The 21,860-nt window shown below is 39.0% G+C and overlaps 1 protein-coding gene across 1 annotated transcript in view; it reads right to left on the minus strand.

The window, feature by feature from the left end:
• Window positions 1-263: 263 nt before the first annotated feature.
• The window catches only part of POU6F2 (POU class 6 homeobox 2), a 602,035-nt gene continuing 580,438 nt past the window's right edge, over window positions 264-21,860 (minus strand). Inside the window, 3 exon segments of the mRNA XM_066276613.1 lie at window positions 264-968; window positions 4,313-4,481; window positions 14,357-14,525. Of these exon segments, the coding sequence (XP_066132710.1) occupies window positions 464-968; window positions 4,313-4,481; window positions 14,357-14,525 (843 nt within the window). The 3' untranslated portion in view covers window positions 264-463.

A 21,860-nucleotide genomic window follows, 5' to 3' on the forward strand; every position in this document is an offset into this window, starting at 1 on the left:
TTCTTTTTCTTCTTCTTGGGTTTTTTTGTTTGTTTTGTTTTGTTTCGTTTTGTTTTTGGTTTAGTTTAGTTTTGTGTTTTTTTTTTCTTAAAATGTGTTCACATTTCATAATATACAGAAAAAAGTAATGGTTATTTGGTTCGTTTTTAGTCCGTAAAAAAACTGGCATTTTGGAGACAGTAGGCCGAGGGAACTCTCCTGCCACACCCCTCCAGTGTGGTGCCTTCCTCTTTAAATTTTTTCAAAAAAGATTTTTTTTTCTTTTTCTTTTTGGAAAACCAATGGACATGTGTAAACCATTCTGTCCACTGGGTAGTTTCCTTAGTCTTTTACTTATAAGGAGGATGACTAGATCTATTTTTAAATTTCAGTTCTAGTTTGTTATTTAGTTCTGTTTCGGTAGAGTCCCGGGGTGGAGTTTAGTTTCTGTTGAGTTTGCTTCTGCTCCTGGATGAGTGCCCCTTTAAGAGTTTTCTTCCAGAGAGTCTGTCAAGGGCTCCAGAGGGACAGCCTTGGCCGGCTCATGTTGTTTTAAGCGTTTAATCGTGTTCTTCAGGGCTTGCCTCTTGTTGCAGAACCAAACTCTCACCACCTCCCGGTCATAGTTCAGCTTCTCGGCAATCTCGGTCATTTCCTGCCCGGAGGGGTGTGTGTTCTTCTCGAAGTGAGCATTGAGGATCTCAAGGGCCTGGGGCGTGAAGGAGGTGCGCCTCTTGCGCTTTTTGGACGGCTCGCTCCCGATAAAGTCGGTCAGGTTCTGCACACCTGCTCGGTGGCGGGCCTCAGCCTCGGCCATCCACCGCTCAAGCACCGGCTTGATCTTCTGGGCACTTTTAGGAGTGATGTCCAGCTTTTCAAACCTGGCAGGATACAAAAGGCCAGGGTTCAGTTTGGCTGTCAGACTGCTAGCTATAGTGTTCTCTTGGGCTTCCTGTGGTAGGAAAAAGTGGCTTCTCAGGATGGTGTGTCTGGGGGGAAAATTGAGAAAGAACAGTCTTACACGGAGTCCTCTGCCAGGGTGGGCCTCCTGCCTGCCTGACTGGCAGAGCGAATCACTCCAGATATCAGCCAGCTGCACGGTGGCCACCCTACTCACCAGCGCCACCCCCGCATGCTCCATGCCACTGCATGCCCCGTGCACACACAGACAGGGGAGGAGGGTGCAGACAGCATACGACACACGAGCTTTCACAATGGAAATAAAACAACTTGTATATTTTTTTCCTGTCAAGTCTTCAGATCTAAGCTTTTACTGTAATCATACCAGTAACATTTCCCCAATTCTTAAGGTAAAAATTAGCACCAGAAAGTGACATAAAAAACAACAGCTGTCATGTTCTTGCATTTAAAATAATTCTTTCTATGTTTTACACTTGGTTTTCCTTAAATTCCCCCAACTGACTTGACTATAGAAACATTACATGTATTATAACAGTGATGGAAACTAGGACAAGTTTCTTTTATAGCTCTCTTTTCATCTCTGTGTATTAGTCTCTCTCTCTCTCTCTTCTTTCTCTCACTCTGTTTCTCTCTTCCACCCTCTACCTCTGGTAACAATTTTCACCATATGTAAGTCAACAACATGTTACTTTTTAGGTAAAACATGTCCTGTTGCTACTCTATTGCTGCACTCAAACAGCTGGACACATCACCCCTCCCCAGATGTGCTAAGGCCCCCTTGTGCCTTCCAGACCCTTCTAGTGTGGAAGTGCTTTGCACCAGGGCATCCAACTGTGCTTAATGTGTGATATCTGCAAACTAAACTTGAACGATATTATTTTCTGTAAATGAGGTCTTCTATGTATCAATTGCCATCAGCAATTCTTTGCTACACTGACTTTTAAAAATATGAAGCATCATGGACAAAATTATGTAGAGTGCTTTAACAGGTCATCTTGATATAAAGTTTATCCTTATTTTCAATGATATACAAAAATACACCAACTCCTTTTGTTTGTTTATTCTAAATCCAAATTCACAACCCTCCAGTATGACAACTATAGATACATGGAATTCTCTCTCTTTAAAAGTTCAGTGCTGTTGAAAAACAACTGTCTTGACAGCAGAGTGCATCTTATTAAATAGTCTGTTTCTATAGAGCTACAATGAACCTGCTTTAGTCATTCAGAGTATGTTTTATAAGGATGCTTGCAAAATGACACAAAAGGATAAGCTTTCTTTACATGCCATAATCTTATTTTTGGAGCTGTATTTTAGATATCTTATGTTGTGATAAGCAGTGCAAATTATATCAAATTTTAATGTGATTCATATAACATTCCCTTCCAAACATAGTTCAAGGACTTACCATATTTGTTTATTTTAGAAAAACCCAACTTCTAGTACAGGTCAAAGAGAAAAGAAGTACATTTTTCTTTCCATAAAAAAGCAAACGAATTATTCAATGTCATTTATGAGCTCATCATTCATGACAAGCTGCCCTAGAGCTTTTGTTGTCCTGTTAATTGCCACATATCATGTTTTACCATTATTCTCTGTAAAAGCCCTGAAGCTCAAACCTTGATAGCATGGCAATGGGCTTTACACGGCTCTCATGGCCATGATGGGGCTTATGATGGGGGTGTCCAGTATATAATTAGGGACCTATAGCATGTGGGAGTTCCTGAAGCTAAAAACGGAGAAGTGACAACTGGGTGTGCAGGCTCAAATGCAGATTCCTCTTTACCCTCAAATTAACTTGAATTGTTCCAATATTACATTCTGGTTTCTTTCAAGACTTATATATTTTTTTCTTGGTAGTTAGCTCCTAAAATTACTTCATTGAAATACCAGAAGCTAGATAAAGGCCAGAAAAAGTCAAGACATCTGACATACTCTATTATACAGTGTCTCTTTTCATTTCAGCCATCGCCTTTTTGGCTTCCCCTGGAGAAGACTTTGGAAATCAACATATTTGATTGGCAATACCCAAGGACACTACTTATATTAGTGAAAACATTAGCTAGCACTTAAACCAATAAAAGGAAACCAGATTTTAGGACTAAAAATAAGCCAAAGAGGACTTCAGCAACAATAGCAAATTGGCAACAACTTGAAAACCTGTGGCTACCTTTATCACGAGGCTGTCAAGATGAAACAAAATGAATGTTTCCCAACAGGGAACAGCAGCATTCATATCATTGACGCTGCTTGTTAGTGTTGATGCTTCTGTACATATTGTTTGGAATAACATATACAAGCCTTGAAACAAATTTCCCAGCAGTAGTATCCTTGTATAGACTGAATAAAGGTTATTTTCTACAGGGAGGTATCTTATAAGAAAAAACAGTAGGGGAGGCCATAGAAGTGAGAGGATCCTATGGTGCTTTTTGTATTTAACAACAATCAATGAGTTTTATGGTAAATCATTGAGCAAAATGTAAGCTGCAAGCTACTACCCCATACTGATGTTATTTATAACCTTAGTCTTAAACTGCGGGAAAAGTACACTTCTGTCCTTTGGGGAATACATTAAAAGTATAAAGAGCAGATAAAAAGACAGCATTTCATGGATCACCAAGAACAAAATCCACTTAAATGAGTTTAGAGTTGGTTTCTTGGCTTTTCTGATGGAGGAGGACTCATAAGACATTGCCCAAGAGGAAAAAAGCTCTTGCAGAAGTGCCTTTGTTACCTCATGCATAAACACGAGATTAATGCAACACACACATGCACGCGCGGGCCTGCATCTGCGGCTTGACCCAGATCAGCGTGAACACACCAAGGCTGGCCTCCATCTTTTATATATTCATTTATTGTTGGAGGGTGTACAAGATTAGGCCAGATTCTCATACCTTTTCCTGAGCCATGTAAAGCAGCTGCTTTTTTATTTTTTTAATGTGCTTTTAAACTTGTGTCTGAGAAAGTAAGTTAAAAAATTCCTTCAATGTCATAAATTGATTAATTTTTTTTTTAAAGGTGAGTTTTCTTGGAAAATCCTGATAGCAATCCCTTAGCAGACATGGTGGGAGCATTACCACCGACTGAAACTGGCGGCTTTGTAGGTGCACAGGACACCTATCTGCAGACAGAGGCGGTGGCTCCCAGCCGTGCAGGAGGGGTGCGGTCAGGCATCTACAATGACACTGCCTTGGAGGTTCTTTATGCGTTGACTGGAGTTCTCAAGCCAGGACCCACACATCTGCTTTAGCACCTGAACTTCCATCAGTATCATTGATTTCAACCTAGAACCACCCAGACTTTGTTCCCACACTTTACCCTCTAGTTGTGCCCACCCGAGGAAGACAAGCTGAGCAGAAAAGACAAATGAGCCCAGGCCAGCCAGGAGAGGATAGCATGCAGCACAGGTTACCTGCAGATGGCCGACTGGCTGTACGCAGGCCCTTCTGTGGCACTGAGAGCCTGTCCCACCTGAGTCTGGGTCAGGCCAAGGGACAGGCGCCGGATTTTAAAAGCTTTGGCAAATTCTCGGATCTCCTCCAGATTAACCCCATCCACCTCACCCGCTGCCATTTGAGGATCTGTGGAGATGTTTTTAAAAATAGAATCAATATGTATCACACATCTGAATAATATCTGTGTATTGTGGTTTGTGGGAAAGTGGCCCTCTTTAATAGCAGAGTGGTGGGGAAACCCATATTGCGTGATGTTCTCTTGGTCTCCCAGATGAGGCACCCAAACCCCCATCCTAAACTCATTGCACTTCCACACATCATCTTTTGAGATAGTTTGTCCCAGATAAAAGCACAGCTTGCACCCTGCCACGTCCATAATACAAGAACATGTTCCTTAGGGCTTAACAAACAGCTGGTGAAGAAAGGCATTTGCTTGGCAGAAGCAACTCTATTTTGCCCATAGGTATGTTCAAATACTGTGCAAAAATATAAAAATGGAAAGGTTTTCATTTGAAATGTCTTAATTGGAATCTTTAGTGCAGAAATTGCCCTTGAAGAAAATAGTATTTCATGTTTTTTCTTCACTTGATCAGCAATGCAGCCAGGCTAATAGATGATAGTGTTGCCTCATCTCTTACATTCACATTAACCCTTCAAAAGATCGTGGTTCTGAAGCTGTGAGGATAATGTATCCTTCCCCTACAAAGCAGTTTATTGACACGGATGCCTTAGTCCCCTAAAAGGGCACACAATAAAAAATGCCTCTACAGGAAGACTCCTTTGGTGCCAGATAACTCAGTCAATTTAGGACTTACCAAGGGAAATGGCACAACAGCTAGAGACTGAAACTCCCCCCTCCCCCACTACTTATCCCAGGATAAATGAAAGCACACACCAAGCTGGAGACAGCATGGGTTGGGAATGGTGGAAGATTTCAAAGTGCTGCTGGAGCCTGCCTGGAGTAAAGCCGTCCTCCCTGCCAGCCTACTCCATTATCCTTCACCTCATTCCGAGGACTTAGGTGAAAAGTCTTTCTCTTCGTCTTTCTGCACAATAACCCATCAATTTCAGAAAATTTGAGTACTTGTCTAAGGATGTGGTGGACTATATTACTTTTCTGGGCTCAGGGCTCTAAACACTCCTGTAATCATGGAAAGAAATATTTGCATTCTAAGGGCCAATTTTTCAAGCTCTTTTAAATAAAAATGTTAAAATTTCTGGGGAGTATGAAGCTTCATGTATAGATTCTCTCATTACAGGGAAAATGGTTTTAATAGAGTTAGCAGTGCAAGTGTACACGGTACTTTTATCTTTAAAAAAGTCCTGTATGATTTTTATATGTCATTAGTCATGATTTCACCGGGGAAAGATTAAAAAGTGGCATAACCACAACAATCAGCCTATATTTCTTTTTAAAAAATATTTATTGAATTTATTGGGGTGACATTGGTTAATAAAATTATATAGGTTTTAGGTGTACAATTCTATATCATCTATATATTGTATGTGTTTATCATCCCAAATCAAGTCTTCTTTCATCACCACTTATCCTCCTTTACTTTATACTACCTCCCCCACCCCCTTTTCCCTCTTATAATCATCATACTGTTGTCTGTGTCTATGAGTTTTTTTTCCTTTGCTTAATCCCTTCACCGTTTTCACCCAGCCCCCTACCCTCTCCCCTCTGACAGCTGTCAGTCTATTCTCTGATTCTCTGAGTCTGTTTCTATTTTGTTTGTTAGTTCATTTTGTTCATTAGATTCCACATGTAAGTGAAATCATATGGTATTTTCTTTCTCTGACTGGCTTATTTCACTTAGCATTATGCTTTCCAGGTCCATCTGTGCTGTCACAAAGGGTAATATTTTCTTCTTTTTTACAGCTGAGTAGTAGTCTATTGTGTCTTAAGTGTTCTACAGCATTTTTATCTACTCATTTACTGATGGATACTTGGGCTGCTTCTAAATCTTGGCTATTGTAAATAATGCTGCAGTGAGTACAGGGGTGCATATATTCTTTTGAATTAGTGTTTTGGGTTTCTTTGGATATAGTCCCAGAAGTGGAATTGCTGGGTCATAAAGCAGTACCATTTTAAATTTTTTTAGTAACTCTATACTGCTTTCCACAGTGGCTGCACCAGTCTTACGTGACTCCTGGAAGCCCTAATGAGTAGAGGGAGGGGGAAGAGCAATAGACAGGCAGTTCCAGCTTCTATGAAGTTTACAGTCTGTATATATTCAGGGCCCTATATAATAAATGAGAAAAGAATTAGAGAAAAATGCCAAGCAGAGTTTCATCAAGAACTGATGGTGTGATGCTCACACTGGAATTGACAGAGAAGGGAGAGGAAATAGGAGAGAGGATTGATCAGGATTTTTCCCAATGGGTAGCTTTCAGAGAATGAAAGGGCTGGTCGGTGGGAACAGAAGGCCGAAAGGCACAAACCTGCAAGGGTTTTGGTAGGATAGAGTGGGGTAGGGTGCAGTAGGAGAGGCGAACATTAAAGTATAGGACATTGAGACTCTATAGGCAGGGAGAAACAGTTACTATCAAACTGATTTGGTTGTTAAAATTAATTAAAATCCTGTTTTTTCTTTCAAAATTCCCCCCAAAGAGCCAACAACACTTAGTGAGTGAAAGACTTGTTTGGGCTGTCCTTGGTGGAGGCTTCCCCCCTATCCTAAGTCCCCCCAGTGTGCAGCAGCCTGGAGCAGCACGAAGGGTTTGCTGGGGGTGCCGGGAAGTCACGTCTATGTGCGTAGCTGCCATGAACTCCTTCTCTTATTTCTTCCTTTAAGAAATGTCTGGAGCAGAAGTTGCAAATGAGCAGCTTGCAAATAAAACTCAGCTTTTTTAGTGCTTAAACATTCTTGGAAATACTGGCCAACATTTAAACCTTGGGAGGTTTCTAAAGAAAAACCTAGATTTTCACATTCTTTTGAAATGTTAGAAGATTGGTGAGAGCGGGGCTTCCTCTGCACTTGGGTCCAGTCAGTCAGCTGGGACGGGTTCTGGCTGGTCTGGCAGCTGCTCACCATCCTCATCTCCATGCCCTTCTCAGACCTACCGCCTGGCTTAGCCTGTTCGGCGTTCCCAAGGTGGGGTGAGACTGGTTCTGGGTGGTGGAGGGAAGCTGGAAGTCTTAGGTAGCACAATGGCTGTGGCCCTTGCCGAAAGACCACAGTACAGAGACAGAACATGTGTGTAGTATGTCTGTGGTATGAACATTTCATGGAGGAAGAAGGACAATTAGGATAAAAAAGTGTAAAAAGGCTCCTTGTAGGATTAGAAGTGGGGTGGGAGGGTTACAGTTAAATAATGGTGGAGACACTCCCTTTTAGAACATAGAAAGCAAGTGGCACAAAATGGCACAGTGATGGGTTTGGCCTCAATCCTGGAGAGAAGGAAGGGGTCTCAGCAGATGTGCGAGTGGGGGGTGGGGGGCTTAGAGCCAAGGGGGTGAGAATGGAACCAGAGACATTCCTTACAAGAGTGTGGCTTTCAAGAAGGTGGTTTTCTTAATTCGGCAGGTGTAAGCATTACCTAGGTTCCAGGGATGTGTGTTTCTAACAATTATCACAGGTGATTCTGATGCAGGGGCTCCTGTACCCACAGACAGAAGCCTTCTCTGTGGCTCTGCCATGACCAAATCTGGGCATAGCACCCCTCCCCTATCTTGTCACTGTCTTTTCTGGATCTTTCACCCTTGTTGTTCGCCAGGTTCCACTACACAGCAATCTTGCTCTGCCGCTTGTGTAAGACGGGTAGGCTGGAGGGGACCTGTGAGGAGGGCTCTAGAAAGGCACCCACTTCTTGCCCTTCTCCACTCCCAACCCCACCATATACGGCAAGGGCAAACATCTGGATGTCAGCAGGCTGGGGTGATTGGTGTAGTCTGGTGTTGGGGGGCAGAGTTTTTCTCTGAGCACAGCTAAGTAGCCACTGTGGGAAGTAAAATTGCTGCTTTATATTAGCCCCATTTTTAGATCAATAGGAATCAATTGAGTTAACCAGCATGTGAAGGGTAGGTCTTTAATCTGGAAGGATTTCCTGCCTCTACTCCAGTCCCAGGGCCTGCCCTGCCACAAGGCTTCGAAGTGCAGCTCCAGGCCAGTTTATGACTCAGGCTGAATGTCAATTCATTCTGTCTCATTTCTCCCTCTTTCCCTGCTGCTTTTTATCGTTTGTCTCCTTACCAGTTCCTTGAGACCAGGAACGAGATCTTTTTGTGTGTGTGATTGTGCACGTTGCTCTTTGCCAGATCCCTGACAATAAGCAGAGTGGAGGAGAAGGCTGTGAATTCTGATCCTTGTGCAGTAAGCACTGTCGATATCAGACTTGACTCTGAAACTCAGAGGGGTGGGCGCCTGCCCCACTGAGCCCAGCGGCTTCCATGGGGCCCACACAGACATTCATCATACCAGAGACTGAATTCCTTCTTCTTCCTCTCACACATTTTCCACTCTTGTCTTTTTCCTCGTTCTACTTATAGAACTGATAAGACAAATTCTTGTGAAATTTAAACAGGGTGATGGTCTCTTGGACAAAGGCCCAGGGAGAAAAATCAATATTGCTTTGTATAATTTGTCAAGTGCTGGAGATGAGCTGCCCACCTTCTTTATATTGGTATCTCATCTGTGAATCTGATGGGAAATGTACTACTATGGCTTGCTCATAGGTCCTAAGGTCACAACAGTATTCCCACTCATGGACAAATACCAGTTTCCCCTGATTACCATGTGTGTGGTTTGTCTTCACACACGGAGGGAGTTCATTAGATGGTGTCTATAAGCTGTTTTGAATTAATAAAAAAGCTGATGCTATCTTTTTTTCTTTTTCTTTCATTTTTTTCTTTGATTCTGAAATTTCTGTTGTAAATTCTTGAGTTTTTTTCCCCGCCCTTGTAACAGATCCTCTCTCCTAAGGGCTATACAGGGCTGGGCTAATGTAGACTTACAGTTGTTCATATGGAAAAGGTATTCAGGTTATGAATATGGTTATAATAACACAAGAATAAACTCTGCGTTTTGCGTACTCACATCTATGAGCCTGCGTTTGCCCACCTTGCGTGCTTTTCTGGTGGAACAGGAAGAGCAAAGGTAAAGGGAAGCTTTCCTGCAATGTTACCTCAGCTTTCAGTTGAGCTCAGAGCTTGACATTCCACCTGGGGCTATGTCAGCCTGGCCTGCTGTCATCCATGCTCCTAGCTCTGGGTGGCTGTGTCAGTTTTAAGGATAAATCTGAGGCTGCCTTAGTGGGGACCTCAGAGGGAGCCCTCGGATCCTGTAAAAATGGATTCAGCACCTTCAACCAGCTCCAGAGTTGGTTTCTCTGTACTGGTAAGAAGTGGCACCTTTTACAGAAGTTTGCTCCAGATTAAGTCAGCCCAATACTGTATTTCTCCATATGTAAGACGATACCACGTATAAGATGCACCTTAAATTTGAGGCCCAAAATTTGAAAAAAATGTATTACATAAAGTTATTGAACTCAAGTTCTATTCATCATAAAATTCATACAACTCCTCAACAAGTGTGGAAAAGTGGGAAATGCAAGTAAAAAAATCTACCACCACTGTGTAAGACGCACCCAGTTTTTAGACACCAAATTTTTCGAACAAAGGTGAGTCTTATACATGGGGAAACATGGTATATTAAATACAGGGTCAGAAAGCAGTAGCGATGACTGCCAGGGTCCACCAAGACTGAATCTGACTCTGTTAGACGAGCCAGAAGATCAGCCTATATGGGGACTAACTGGCTTGGAGATTTAGAATACACTGGCATTGAAAACTGGCAGTGACTCATAAGTACAATGATGATCTTTCTCAAGTTAATTTGGAATGTGTGGGTTGCAAAGGGAAAAGATTTTTATGGGAACTAAATGCAAATTGTGTGAAAACAAGCCTGTTCTGTAGAATCTAGTTGTATGGTCCCTGAGCCCATACTGAGTGCTCAGGAAGATCCAGGACAGGTGTTTTACTTATTTATTTTAATTTTTTAAATTTAGCCTTTTCCAACTTTTAACCTGGGCATCAGTATAAGTGGTTGCCAAATGGGTTGTTGAATAGTCAGCATCTCTCAACACTATCCTTCTATATCCTCTGTTTGTGGGATTGTCACAGAAGAAATATGCATCTTTAAGGAAGCTGCCAGTGTGAGTTAACTGCCTTATGTAAACATCCATCTGCTTTTTAGTGCTATTCTCACAGCAAATAATGGGCTTATTTACAAAATATTTCTGAGAAATAAGAAAACATTTGGGAACATATAATGCAATTTGGGAGAACAGCTTACTTGCAATATGGTGGCTTCACTGAGTTGTGGAAATGATATGAATTGTGATCGTGTGAGTCGGGGGTTCCACTGTGCCATAAGCTATCAGTATGCATCTTTATGTTCAGTTTCTAGTTTCAGTTCTCCTGATATTGACTATCAGTTCTTTGACTTCTAAGAATCAAGTTTATAAGCCAGGGATTTAACACAAGTGTGCTGAAACACTAAACCCAGCAAAGAATAAAAAAATCCCAAATCCACCTATTTTTAAACAGTACTGTGTAAATCGTAAGCCAGTTTGAGTCATTTGTCAAGTCAGTTGTTTGACTCTAAATGTAGACTTTCCAAAAGCCCTGCTTACGTTCTTTTGCTTGGAGTGGGGAAGATTTTTGGATGATCTGCCCACTCCATTTCATCTGGAATAATGGAAGGTTGCTCAATGCTAAGGTGAGAGAGAGCCTTTGACCATGATACGGGAGAGCTCATTGACCAACGTTTTGACCATGGGTTCAAATCCAGTTTCACCTGATTCAAACTATGACCTTGCCTTTTGGAGGGGTTCTTTGCTACATTAACAATCCAAACTCAATTTAAGAATTAGCTACTATAGCAAGTCCTGTTCTATCTCAGCTTCTAAAACTCAAATAACCGCCTACTATATCCTTATCGTCCCTGTACATATGTTGATGATATAGCATTTATTTTGCTTTGTTTTTTTGTATTTCTTCGTAATAAGTTCATGACTCCCCCCTCAGGGCAAGGACCACATTTTGCTTATTTTTTCTTTCTTAATTTTTATTCCTGTGCCTAATATATACACGGTGCTTAATAAATGTTTCTTTTTCTTTTTAGGTTGACTGGCTCTAATCCTCTTTTTCTCTGTAATTTTACCTATATTGCAATTATATCTGAAGTATGGTGTTAGATCTCCCCACATTAGCTTATTTGCAGATTTGGTGAGTTTAATTTTAGACAAAATTAATTTTAATTGCTTGAATATAAATTTCATAATGTGTAGGTTGTCTAGTTTTTCTCTTCAAGTTGGCTCAGAGAAAACCTATGCTTTAATTATATAGCATAGACCCAGGCTTTTAAAAAGTATTCAAAGATATTCATATGATTTGATATATTTTGTCATTCAAATTTCACTGGATGAAATTTATATGCAAGCATTCTATGTTTTACAGCAGCTCTGAAAAACATAGAATGTTTTGCAGATATAATTGCAATATAGGTAAAATTACAGAGAAAATATGTACAACCCATTGACTCAGACTTCTTGGGTTATCATCCTAGCTTTGCCACCTGTTAGATTTGTCACACAGGATGTTACAGTTTCTCAGCTAAGACTGAGTCTGGTTTTTCTGACATAGGATGGTCAATATGGGTTGTACTTTTCAGTATCTATTTGATGCTGGCTTCAATATCTGAAAATAAGGATTTATAATACCTTGTTGTGAGTATTAAAATCAGTAAAATATTGGAAGTGTTTTGAAAACTATACAAATGTAAGCTCAAATAGTAGTTTGAGAAAGCTCTCCAAGTACGATTCATCAGAATATATTCCACATGCTATTCATTCCGTAGTTGAGTTGTGAGACAGAAGGAAATTAACTAAGTAACATGCTCAAAATCTGTAACAATTGGAAGTTCAGCAATGCCTGGTGGGACTGCTCTCATTATCTTCCAGAGAAGACACCTCCTTCAGGGTCTGCATGTGAGTTTTAAGTTTCTTGCTCCAAGTGCATGTGTTAAAGGAGTCTCTCTCCCCCAATTCCTTATGTTTTAAATCAAGGCTATGTTATGTGATTCACTCATTACATAAGTAGAACTTATATGCCTTATTGGCCATTGTGTAATTGAAATTCCATCTGGCCCATTAAGTACCTCTGTTACTGATTTCTGAAAAAGAAAAAATTCTTCCCTTCCCAGCTTGAAACAAGTGAGAACCCAAGTCTGTCATCCATCTGTATTTCCATTTATCCATTCATTAACCTCTCTATCCACCCAACATATATTACGTATTTACCTTGTGTAAAAAAACTATATTTGAGGGGTTGTTTGTACTTTTATTTCATATTTAACTGATTCTTCTTTATAAAATGTTTGATCTTAGTTTCATTTCTTTAAAGACCAAAACTTAACACCTTATCTTAAATTTAGTATCTTGCTGCTATTTAGAAATGGAATATTTTGCATACACTTATGCAGAATATCAAATTGAAATAAAGTTTGAATTTCTTCCTCACAACAACTCTATGAGAATTCTTTGAGAAAAAAAAAAACCTGGCTATAATTAAATTAATTTTATCCATGATTTTATTAAAATGAGACTAGAGTTTCTGGCCCAAAAGAGAGGGGTTGCTTATCTAACTAACCTAAAATAACACATTGATGGCAAACTCCATACATATCCTAAAATTCTGTTTGATACTGACCCGTCATTAAGATCACAAATATTTAGGGCAGTTGACTGAAGAACTTGGCATTTCAATATTGTTCCATAATCCTTTATTCTCTCCTGCATTTCATAAGCATCTTTACTGTTTGAATTAGTCACATAATTGAATTTGTACATATATACCACACACACATATATACTCAACAACATGTATATGTGTGTATGTCTGTCTATATCTCTATATTATCTATCTTTCTATCTATCTATCTGTCATCTATGTATGAATATATGTATTCTTTTGAGGGGGAGTGGCTTGTGGGGAGAAGACATGGCAACCCTCCATTTGCTGTACATTACTAAACTTGCCCCATGATATGTGAGGATCCTTACTATTCCTGTTATAACAGGTCACTCATAACACTTGGCCAAACATAGATACTCACATTTGTTCTTGTTTTATGGCACATATGCTTACAGTGCTTTAGTCCTTTAAACCCATAACTACTGAAGTTTTATAAGCTATGCACATGTTGTTCTGCAATTTTATATATAAATAAAAATTATACTGAATGTAACTAAAATTAAATTAGACCATTGTCCCATTCTTCTTAACACATTTCTACATGTTTGTGATACATATGCTATCTTCACCTAGGGCCAACTACTATTTATAGCTATATGGCTTATACTCAAGGAAGCAGACTTGCAGGCTTATTATTTTATGAAAGGTTGTCCAGAGATTTCCCATTGGATTCTAGCCTATGCAGCCTCCCCTTCACGCCACAGGAGGCAGCTCATTGTACACACAGCTACCCACCCACAGGGACACTCTCTTTTATTTCCTCTGACACCTACAAACAGAATGGCAGGGACTTCAAACACACAGAAAAGCAGTTTGACCTGTGGGCTGAGCACTTGTTGTTGGTTATTTCAGTTCTGAGTTACATGGCTAATGCCCTGCAAGCTGATCAGTTTTTCCCTTCTGGAGTGGCAGGGCTGACTTAGCACATCAGATAGTGCTTGAAATAGAAACTGGTCCCTAAGCAGTTATTGAGGGGTGTGCTTTGGGAGCCTGCATCCCAGTGTAACCATCTGGCCCACAACATGGACTTCATTGAAATATTGGCTTAACAGAGCCAGGAAATTCCTCTTTGAGGTTGAGAGAATAAGAAAGAGAGAGGGCATAAGAGGGAAAGAGATAGAAATAGAGATAGATTATAGAGAGAGAAAGGGAAAGGTAGAGGAGAGAGAGAGAGAAGGCAAGGCATTGCAAACAGGCAACAAGAAGTCCACCATGACTTCACTGAGCCAAAGAGGATACTTACTGCTGACTAACTGGCCCACACTCAAAGCTGAAGAAGCAGAGGATGAGGAGGAAGAAGAGGAAACCTGCCGGACGGGGCTTTGAGACATGGATGCTTGACTGTGAGCCAGGTGCAGAAGATTGCCTTGGGAAACTCCTTGACCCACTGACGTCTGGGAAGGTTGGTGGAGCTACATGGGGGGATGTAAAAAATACACAAATGAATGAAAAATTAGAGGAAAATGCCAGGGAACAGAAATTTCATCTGGGATTGAGTCGTTTTATTTCCAAGAATATATGCTTCTCAGGAAGCGGGGACATCTCCCACACAACAGCAGAATTTTTTTTTTATGACAGGCATTTTATTAGTAATTTTAAATAACTACTAACTCCCTACTTGGCTCACTGGAGCACTGAATTTTCTACATTTACTGAGCACTGTGGGTAGCTAGACTTTTTCTGCATTTTTAAACAATCACAGCAGATTTTACAGGCTCCTCAAGTATATATATATATATATATATATATATATATATATATATATATATGTAAACGATAGTGCTTATGATCAACTCAGAATGTATCACTCAATTACAATTACTAAGGTGTAGCTGTGTCCAACCATTTGTCTTATGTAGTTAGCATTTTTAGGGAAGTTCCACTTTAGTAAAGCTGAGTGTATATGGGAACTTTCTTTCTCCTAGACCAAGAGTCTGGTATATTACTGTGAAGTGTGGAAAAAGGTTCTCTAATGTCCTATAGAAAAATAAGAGACAAAACTATCTATTAACATTATGGATATCACTTGTCACTTTCCTACTCTGAGCCAATACTCCGCTGAGGACTTCCATACACTCACTCATTTAATTCTCATGTTGGCCCAGCTATTCTGATACTGTCTTACAAACAAGGAGGCTGAGGCCCTGAGAGCTTAGAGGTTTGGTAGGTTGGTCAGCAGGTGTGGAGGGGCTGGTCTCTGGACATATGAAGTCTGGCCCTGAGCTCAAGCTCTTAGTCGTATTGCCACTAGTAAAATTTACATAATTTTACATAATTTGTGTGCCTTAAAGAAGGCTGTTTTTATGTCCATCTATTCATGGCTCCTTTGCAGGTAATTGAAGGACTGCTCTTCTGAGAGGGGAGAAAAGCTCAGCTGAAGAAGGAGAGAGGAGGGGTGGCTGCAGGTGCCAGGACAGGTGACAGGCCCTGGGAAGGACCTCTCTTCACCCATGTCCACCCTCCTAGAAAGCTGACACAAAGGGCAGCCCAGGAGCCTGAGCAAGTGCAGCATAGGCCTCCGCAGTGGCCACCCACCACCTTTTTAATTGGCAATAGCATTTTGGGGCTCATAGCGCTTTCATAGCCATCATCACACTTACAGAGCTGTGGGGAGGTTTTCATAAGAGGAAGTCAGCCTGAGAATAGTTTCATGTCAAGCCCTGAACTCTGAAGTGAAAGCCAACTACAAAACAGACACCAGTCTTTGACCCCCTCCTCAGGTTGTAAGAGCCAGCCTGGGATGTTTCAATTCCACATCTGCCATTGCTTTCCATTTCTGTGTGTGTGTGTGTGTGTGTGTATTCACACACAGGCACGCATGTGTGCACGTGCATGTACATTTCTTTCATTGAACTTTATTGGAATATAATTTGCACATAGTAATACACTATCCATTTCGAGTATATGGTTTGATGAGTTTTTTCAGAGATATACATCAGTGAAACCACTACCATAATCAAGATATAGAACCTTCCTATTATTCCACAAAGTTCCTTAATCTTCCTTGCAATCAGTTTATTTAAACTCCCAACCCTAGACAACCTCTGCTCTGTTTTCTGTCTATACAGGCTCCTTTGGCATGATTCTAGAAATGGAAACATTCAGCCTAACCAGGTAATTGTGCAATAGATAGAGTGTTGACCTGGAATGCTGAAGTCCCAGGTTCGAAACTCCAAGGTCATTGGCTTGACTGCCAGCTCATCTGGTTTGAGCTCAGGCTCACTGGCTTGAGCATGTCATCATGGAAATAATCCCATGGTCACTGGGCTTGAGCCCAAAGGTCACTGGCTTGAAGGCCAAGGTCACTGGCTTGAGCAAGGGATCACTGGCTCAGCGGGAGCCCCCCCTCCCTCTCGTTAAGGCACATTTGAGAAGCAATCAATGAACAACTAAGGTGCTACAACTATGAGTTGATTCTTCTTATCTTTCACCCTTCTTGTCTGTCTGCCTCTCTCTTGAAATTAAATAAATAAATAAATAAATAAATAAATAAATAAATAAATAAGGAAAGAAATGGAAACAGCCAGTATGTATTCCTTTTGTATCTGGCTTTTTTTGCTTGGATACTATTTTTGAGATTCATCTACTTTGTTGCATATATCATATCAGTAGCTCATTCTCTTTTTGTTGCTGAATAGTATATGTAGTATATAAATCTATAGCTAAATCTATGCTATTGTTTACCCCTTCATCAGTTGGTGGACATTACAGTAATTTCCAGTTTGAGGCTTTTATGAATAAAGCTGTTATAAACATTTATTTGCAAGTCTTTGTGTGTACCTGTGTTTCAACTTCTCTTATGTAAACACTTAACAGTGGAATTGTGGAAATTACTGGATCATACTGTAAATGCATATTCAACCTTAAAAAAACTACCAAGCCAATGTCCAAAGTGATTATGTCATTTTATATTCTCATCAGCAGTGTGTGAGAATTCTAGTTGCTCCACATCACTTTCAACACTTGGGAATATGAGTTTTTTTAATTCCCTAAAATGTTTTTAACCATCAACTAACATTTTACCTTCAAACAATTTTAGTAAGGTGCTACTTTGGAAATGTGCTTAAGAAGCTACTCCCTTTCTGGTTCCTCATGGTAATGCTTTTGCTCCCTGGATTTGCATCACATCCTCATGCAGCGTGATTATGAGATGTAAATGAGTAGCCCAAAGCCATGTAGTCTGCTGAACATTTACATATATATATATACACACACACACACATATATATATGAGAAAACCCAGATTTAAATTACTTCATGAAACAACTCTAAGATTCAATATAAATATTTAATATAATATAAATAAAGCAGCATGAAAAAATGTTTTTTATTTAAAATTATGTTACTTTTTCAGACACTGACAACTATGAAAATCATATGTACTGATATTGATAATTATTTGCAAAAGAAATAGATGTATATATGAATACCTAAAATATAATTGGCCACAACAATTGGAATAGATTACCTAAAGAAAACTCAGGAGTTAGAGAATAACTAGGAGTACGAAGGAACAGCAACTCCTTGTCTTTTATGGAGAGAAAGGAAAACTTAGAAGCTTCTATAAAGGTGGCTGTTTCATTATATTGCCTTGATCTTGCAAGGCCAACTCTGTGGACACAATTGATTGAATGCTTCTTACATGTTTTTATATACACTGTTTTAAAATCAGAAATAGCCCTCTCTTTTTTTTAGGTATTTATGATAATAATCACAGCAGAGGAAATATACTTTAAAAGACTAAATGTCTTACCTGGGATCCATAGCTGGTATAAGTGCACTTCGAATCCAGCTAAGTCTGACTAGAGCCAGCAGCCCTGCTTCCACTTGGAGCTCCTCAGCTCCTGGCTGCCACTGAAGGTGAGTGGTTATGAATCAGAAACAGCAGACAGCCTTGGTGGGGATGTGCGGGGACAAGTGAGACATGCTCTAGCTGAGCTTGGTGTGCTGTGTGCTAGAGCCGACAGCACTTGTACAGATTGTGATCTATCAATTTGAATACATCTCATCTGTTTTTTTTGTTTTTTTTTTTAATTTTTATTTATTTATTTATTTATTCATTTTAGGGGGGGAGAGAAAGAGAGAAAGAGAGAAGGGGGAAGAGCAGGAAGCATCAACTCCCATATGTGCCTTGACCAGGCAAGCCAGGGTTTTGAACATGCAACCTCAGTGTTTCCAGGTTGACGCCTTATCCACTGCGCCACCACAGGTCAGGCTCTCATCTGTTTTTTAAATATGAAAATTTAAATATTTTTTTAGTTTAGGATTTTTTTTGCAGGTTCCAAAGTATGTAAAATTTCATATTTTTAAAGAAAGCAAGATATTCTTTTTTAAAATTTTATTTAGACAATTAATTTTAATAGGGTGACATTAACCAGTTAGAGTACCTAGATTCAGAGAAGACATCTCCAGATCATTTTAACATTTGATTATGTTGTATATCCATCACCCAAAGTCAAATTGCCCTCCGTCCCCTTTTATTTAGTTTTCTTTATGCCCCTCCCCCCTCCCGCCTCCCTCTCCTCCCTTTCCTCCCCCTGGTAACCACCACACTCTTATCTATGTCCATGAGTCTCAATTTTGTGTCCCACCTATGTATGGAATCATACAGTTCTTAGTTTTTCTGATTTATTTATGACACTCAGTGTAATGTTATCAAGGTCCATCCATGTTGTCATAAATGATCTTATGTCATCATTTCTTATGGGCTGAGTAATGTTTCATACTATATATGTCCCACATCTTCTTTATCCAACCATCTGTTGAAGGGCGTTTTGGTTGTTTCCATGTCGTGGCCACTGTGAATAATGCTGCAATGAACATGGGGCTGCATGTGTCTTTACATACCAATGTTTTTCAGTTTTGGGGGTATATACCCAGGAGAGGGATTGCTGGGTCACATGGTAGTTCTATTTTTAATTTTTTGAGGAGCCACCATACTTTCTTCCATAATGGTTGTACTAGTTTACATTCCCACCAACAGTGGATAAGGGTTCCTTTTTCTCCACAGCCTCTCTAACACTTGTTATTACCAGTCTTGTTGATAATAGCTAATCTAACAGGTGTGAGGTCATACCTCATTGTAGTTTTGATTTGCATTTCTCTAATAGCTAGTGAAGATGAGCATCTTTTTATATATCTGTTGGCCATTTGTATTCCTTCCTGGGAGAAGTGTCTGTTCATGTCCTCTTCCCATTTTTTTATTGGATTGTTTCCTTGTTTGTTGCTGAGTTTTGTGAGTTCTTTGTATATTTTGGATATATTGGGCCCTTATCTGAGCTGTTGTTTGAAAATATCATCTCCCATTTAGTTGGCTGTCTGTTGTCAGTTTCTTTGCTGAGCAAAAGCTTCTTAGTCTGATGTGGTCCCATTCATTTATCTTTGCCTTCACTTCATTGGCCTTTGGAGTCAAATTCATAAAATGTTCTTTATGGCCACGGTCCATGAGTTTAGTACCTATGTTTTCTTCTATGTAATTTATTATTTCAGATCTTATATTTAGGTCATTGATCCATTTTGAATTAATTTTGGTACAAGGGGATAAACTGTAGTTGAGTTTCATTCTTTTGCACGTGGCTTTCCTGTTTTCCCAGCACCATTTATTGAAGAGGATTTCTTTTCTCCATTATGTTTTTGGCTCCTTTATCAAAGATGATTTGACTATATATATGTGGTTTTATTTCTGGGCTCTCTATTCTGTTTCATTGGTCTGAGTGTCTATTTTTCTGCCAATACTTTGCTGTTTTGATTATCATGGCTATATAATATAATTTGAAGTCAGGTATTGTAATGCCCCAGCTTCATTCTTTTTCCTTAGGATTACTTTGGCTATTCGAGTTTTTTTATAGTCCCATATAAACCTGATGATTTTTTGTTAAATTTATTTAAAAAGTGACATTGTAATTTTGATGGGAATTGCATTAAATTTGTGTATTGCTTTAGGTAATATGGTCATTTTGACTATATTTATTCTTCCTATCCAAGAAAAAAGAATATTTTTTCATTTCATTGTATCTTTTTTGATTTCTCTTAACAATGCTTTGTAGTTTTCATTATATAGGTCCTTCACATTCTTTGTTATGTTTATTCCTAGATATTTTATTTGTTTTGTTGCAGCCATGAAAGGGGTTATTTTTTTTAGTTTATTTTCTGAAGTTTTGTTGTTGGCATATAAGAAGACAATAGACTTCTGTATATTAATTTTGTATCCTGTGACCTTACTGTATTGGTTTATTGTTTCTAATAGTCTTTTTGTGGAGTCTTTGTGGTTTTTGATGTATAGGATCATATCATCTGCAAAAAGTGAAACCTTTACTTCTTCTTTCCCAATATAAATGCCTTTTATTTCTTTCTCTTGTCCGATTGCTCTGGCTAGAACTTCCAGCACTATGTTGAATAAGAGTGGAGAAAGTGGGCAACCTTTCTTTTTCCTGATTTTAGGGAAAAGCTTTCATTTTTTTGCCATTTAATGTGATATTAGCTGATGGTTTGTCATAAATGGCCTTTATTATGTTAAGATATTTTCCTTCTATACCCATTTTGTTGAGTGTTTTAAACATAAAGTACTGTTGTATTTTATCAAATGCCTTTTCTGCATCTATTGATAGTATCATATGGTTTTTGTTCTTTGTTTTGTTGATATGGTGTATTATATTAACTGTTTTATGTATGTTGAACCATCCTTGTGATTACAGATGAATCCCACTTGATCCTGATGAATTACTTTTTAATGTGTTGTATTTCATTTGCTAGTATTTTGTTTAGGATTTTAGCATCTGTATTCATTAGAGATATTGGTCTATAGTTTTCTTTTTTTGTGTTGTCCTTGCCAGGTTTTGGTATAAGGGTTATGTTGGCCTCATAAAATGTGTTTGGAAGTATTGCTTCTTCTTCATTTTTTTGGAAGACTTTGGGTAGAATAGGAACCCAAATCTTCTTTTAATGTTTGGTAGAATTTACTAGTAGAGCTGTCTGGCCCTGGACTTTTATTTTTTGGGAGGTTTTTGATAGTAGTTTCTATTTCCTCCTGTTTAGGCTTTCTACTTCTTAGTGACTCAGTCTAGGAAGATTGTATTGTTCTAGGAATTTATCCATTTCTTCTAGTTGTTAAATTTGTTGGCATATAGTTTTTTATAGTATTCTACAATAATTCTTTGTATATCTATGATATCTGTGGTGATTTCTCCTCTTTCATTTTAGATTTTATTTATATGAGTCCTTTCTCTTTTTTCCTTAGTGAGTCTTGACAAAAAGTTTGTCAATTTTGTTGATCTTTTCAAAGAACGAGCTCCTTGTTTTATTGATGTTTTCTCTAGTTTTTCTGTTCTCTATTTCATTTATTTCTGCTCGATTTTTATTATTTCCTTTTTTCTACTGGTTTTGGGTTGCCTTTGTTCTTCTTTTTCTAGTTCCTTAAGATTTAATGTAAGTTGGGCTCTCTCTTATTTGTTCATATATATAAGCCTGTAGTGATATGAATTTCCCTTTTATTACTGCTTTTGCTGCACCCCAGAGATTCTGATATGTCATATTGTCATTTTCATTTGTCTGTATATATCTTTTGATCTCTGCTTTTATTTCTTCTTTGACCAATTCATTTTTTAGAAGTATGTTGTTTAATTTCCACATTTTTGTGGGTTTGTTTACTTCTTTTTTGCAGTTGAGTTCTAGTTTCAAGGCTTTGTAGTCAGAGAATATGCTTGGTATAATTTCAATTTTTCTAAATTTGTTGATGTTAGTTTTGTGGC

Source organism: Saccopteryx bilineata, chromosome 4, assembly GCF_036850765.1.
Source record: "Saccopteryx bilineata isolate mSacBil1 chromosome 4, mSacBil1_pri_phased_curated, whole genome shotgun sequence".
Lineage (NCBI taxonomy): Eukaryota > Metazoa > Chordata > Mammalia > Chiroptera > Emballonuridae > Saccopteryx > Saccopteryx bilineata.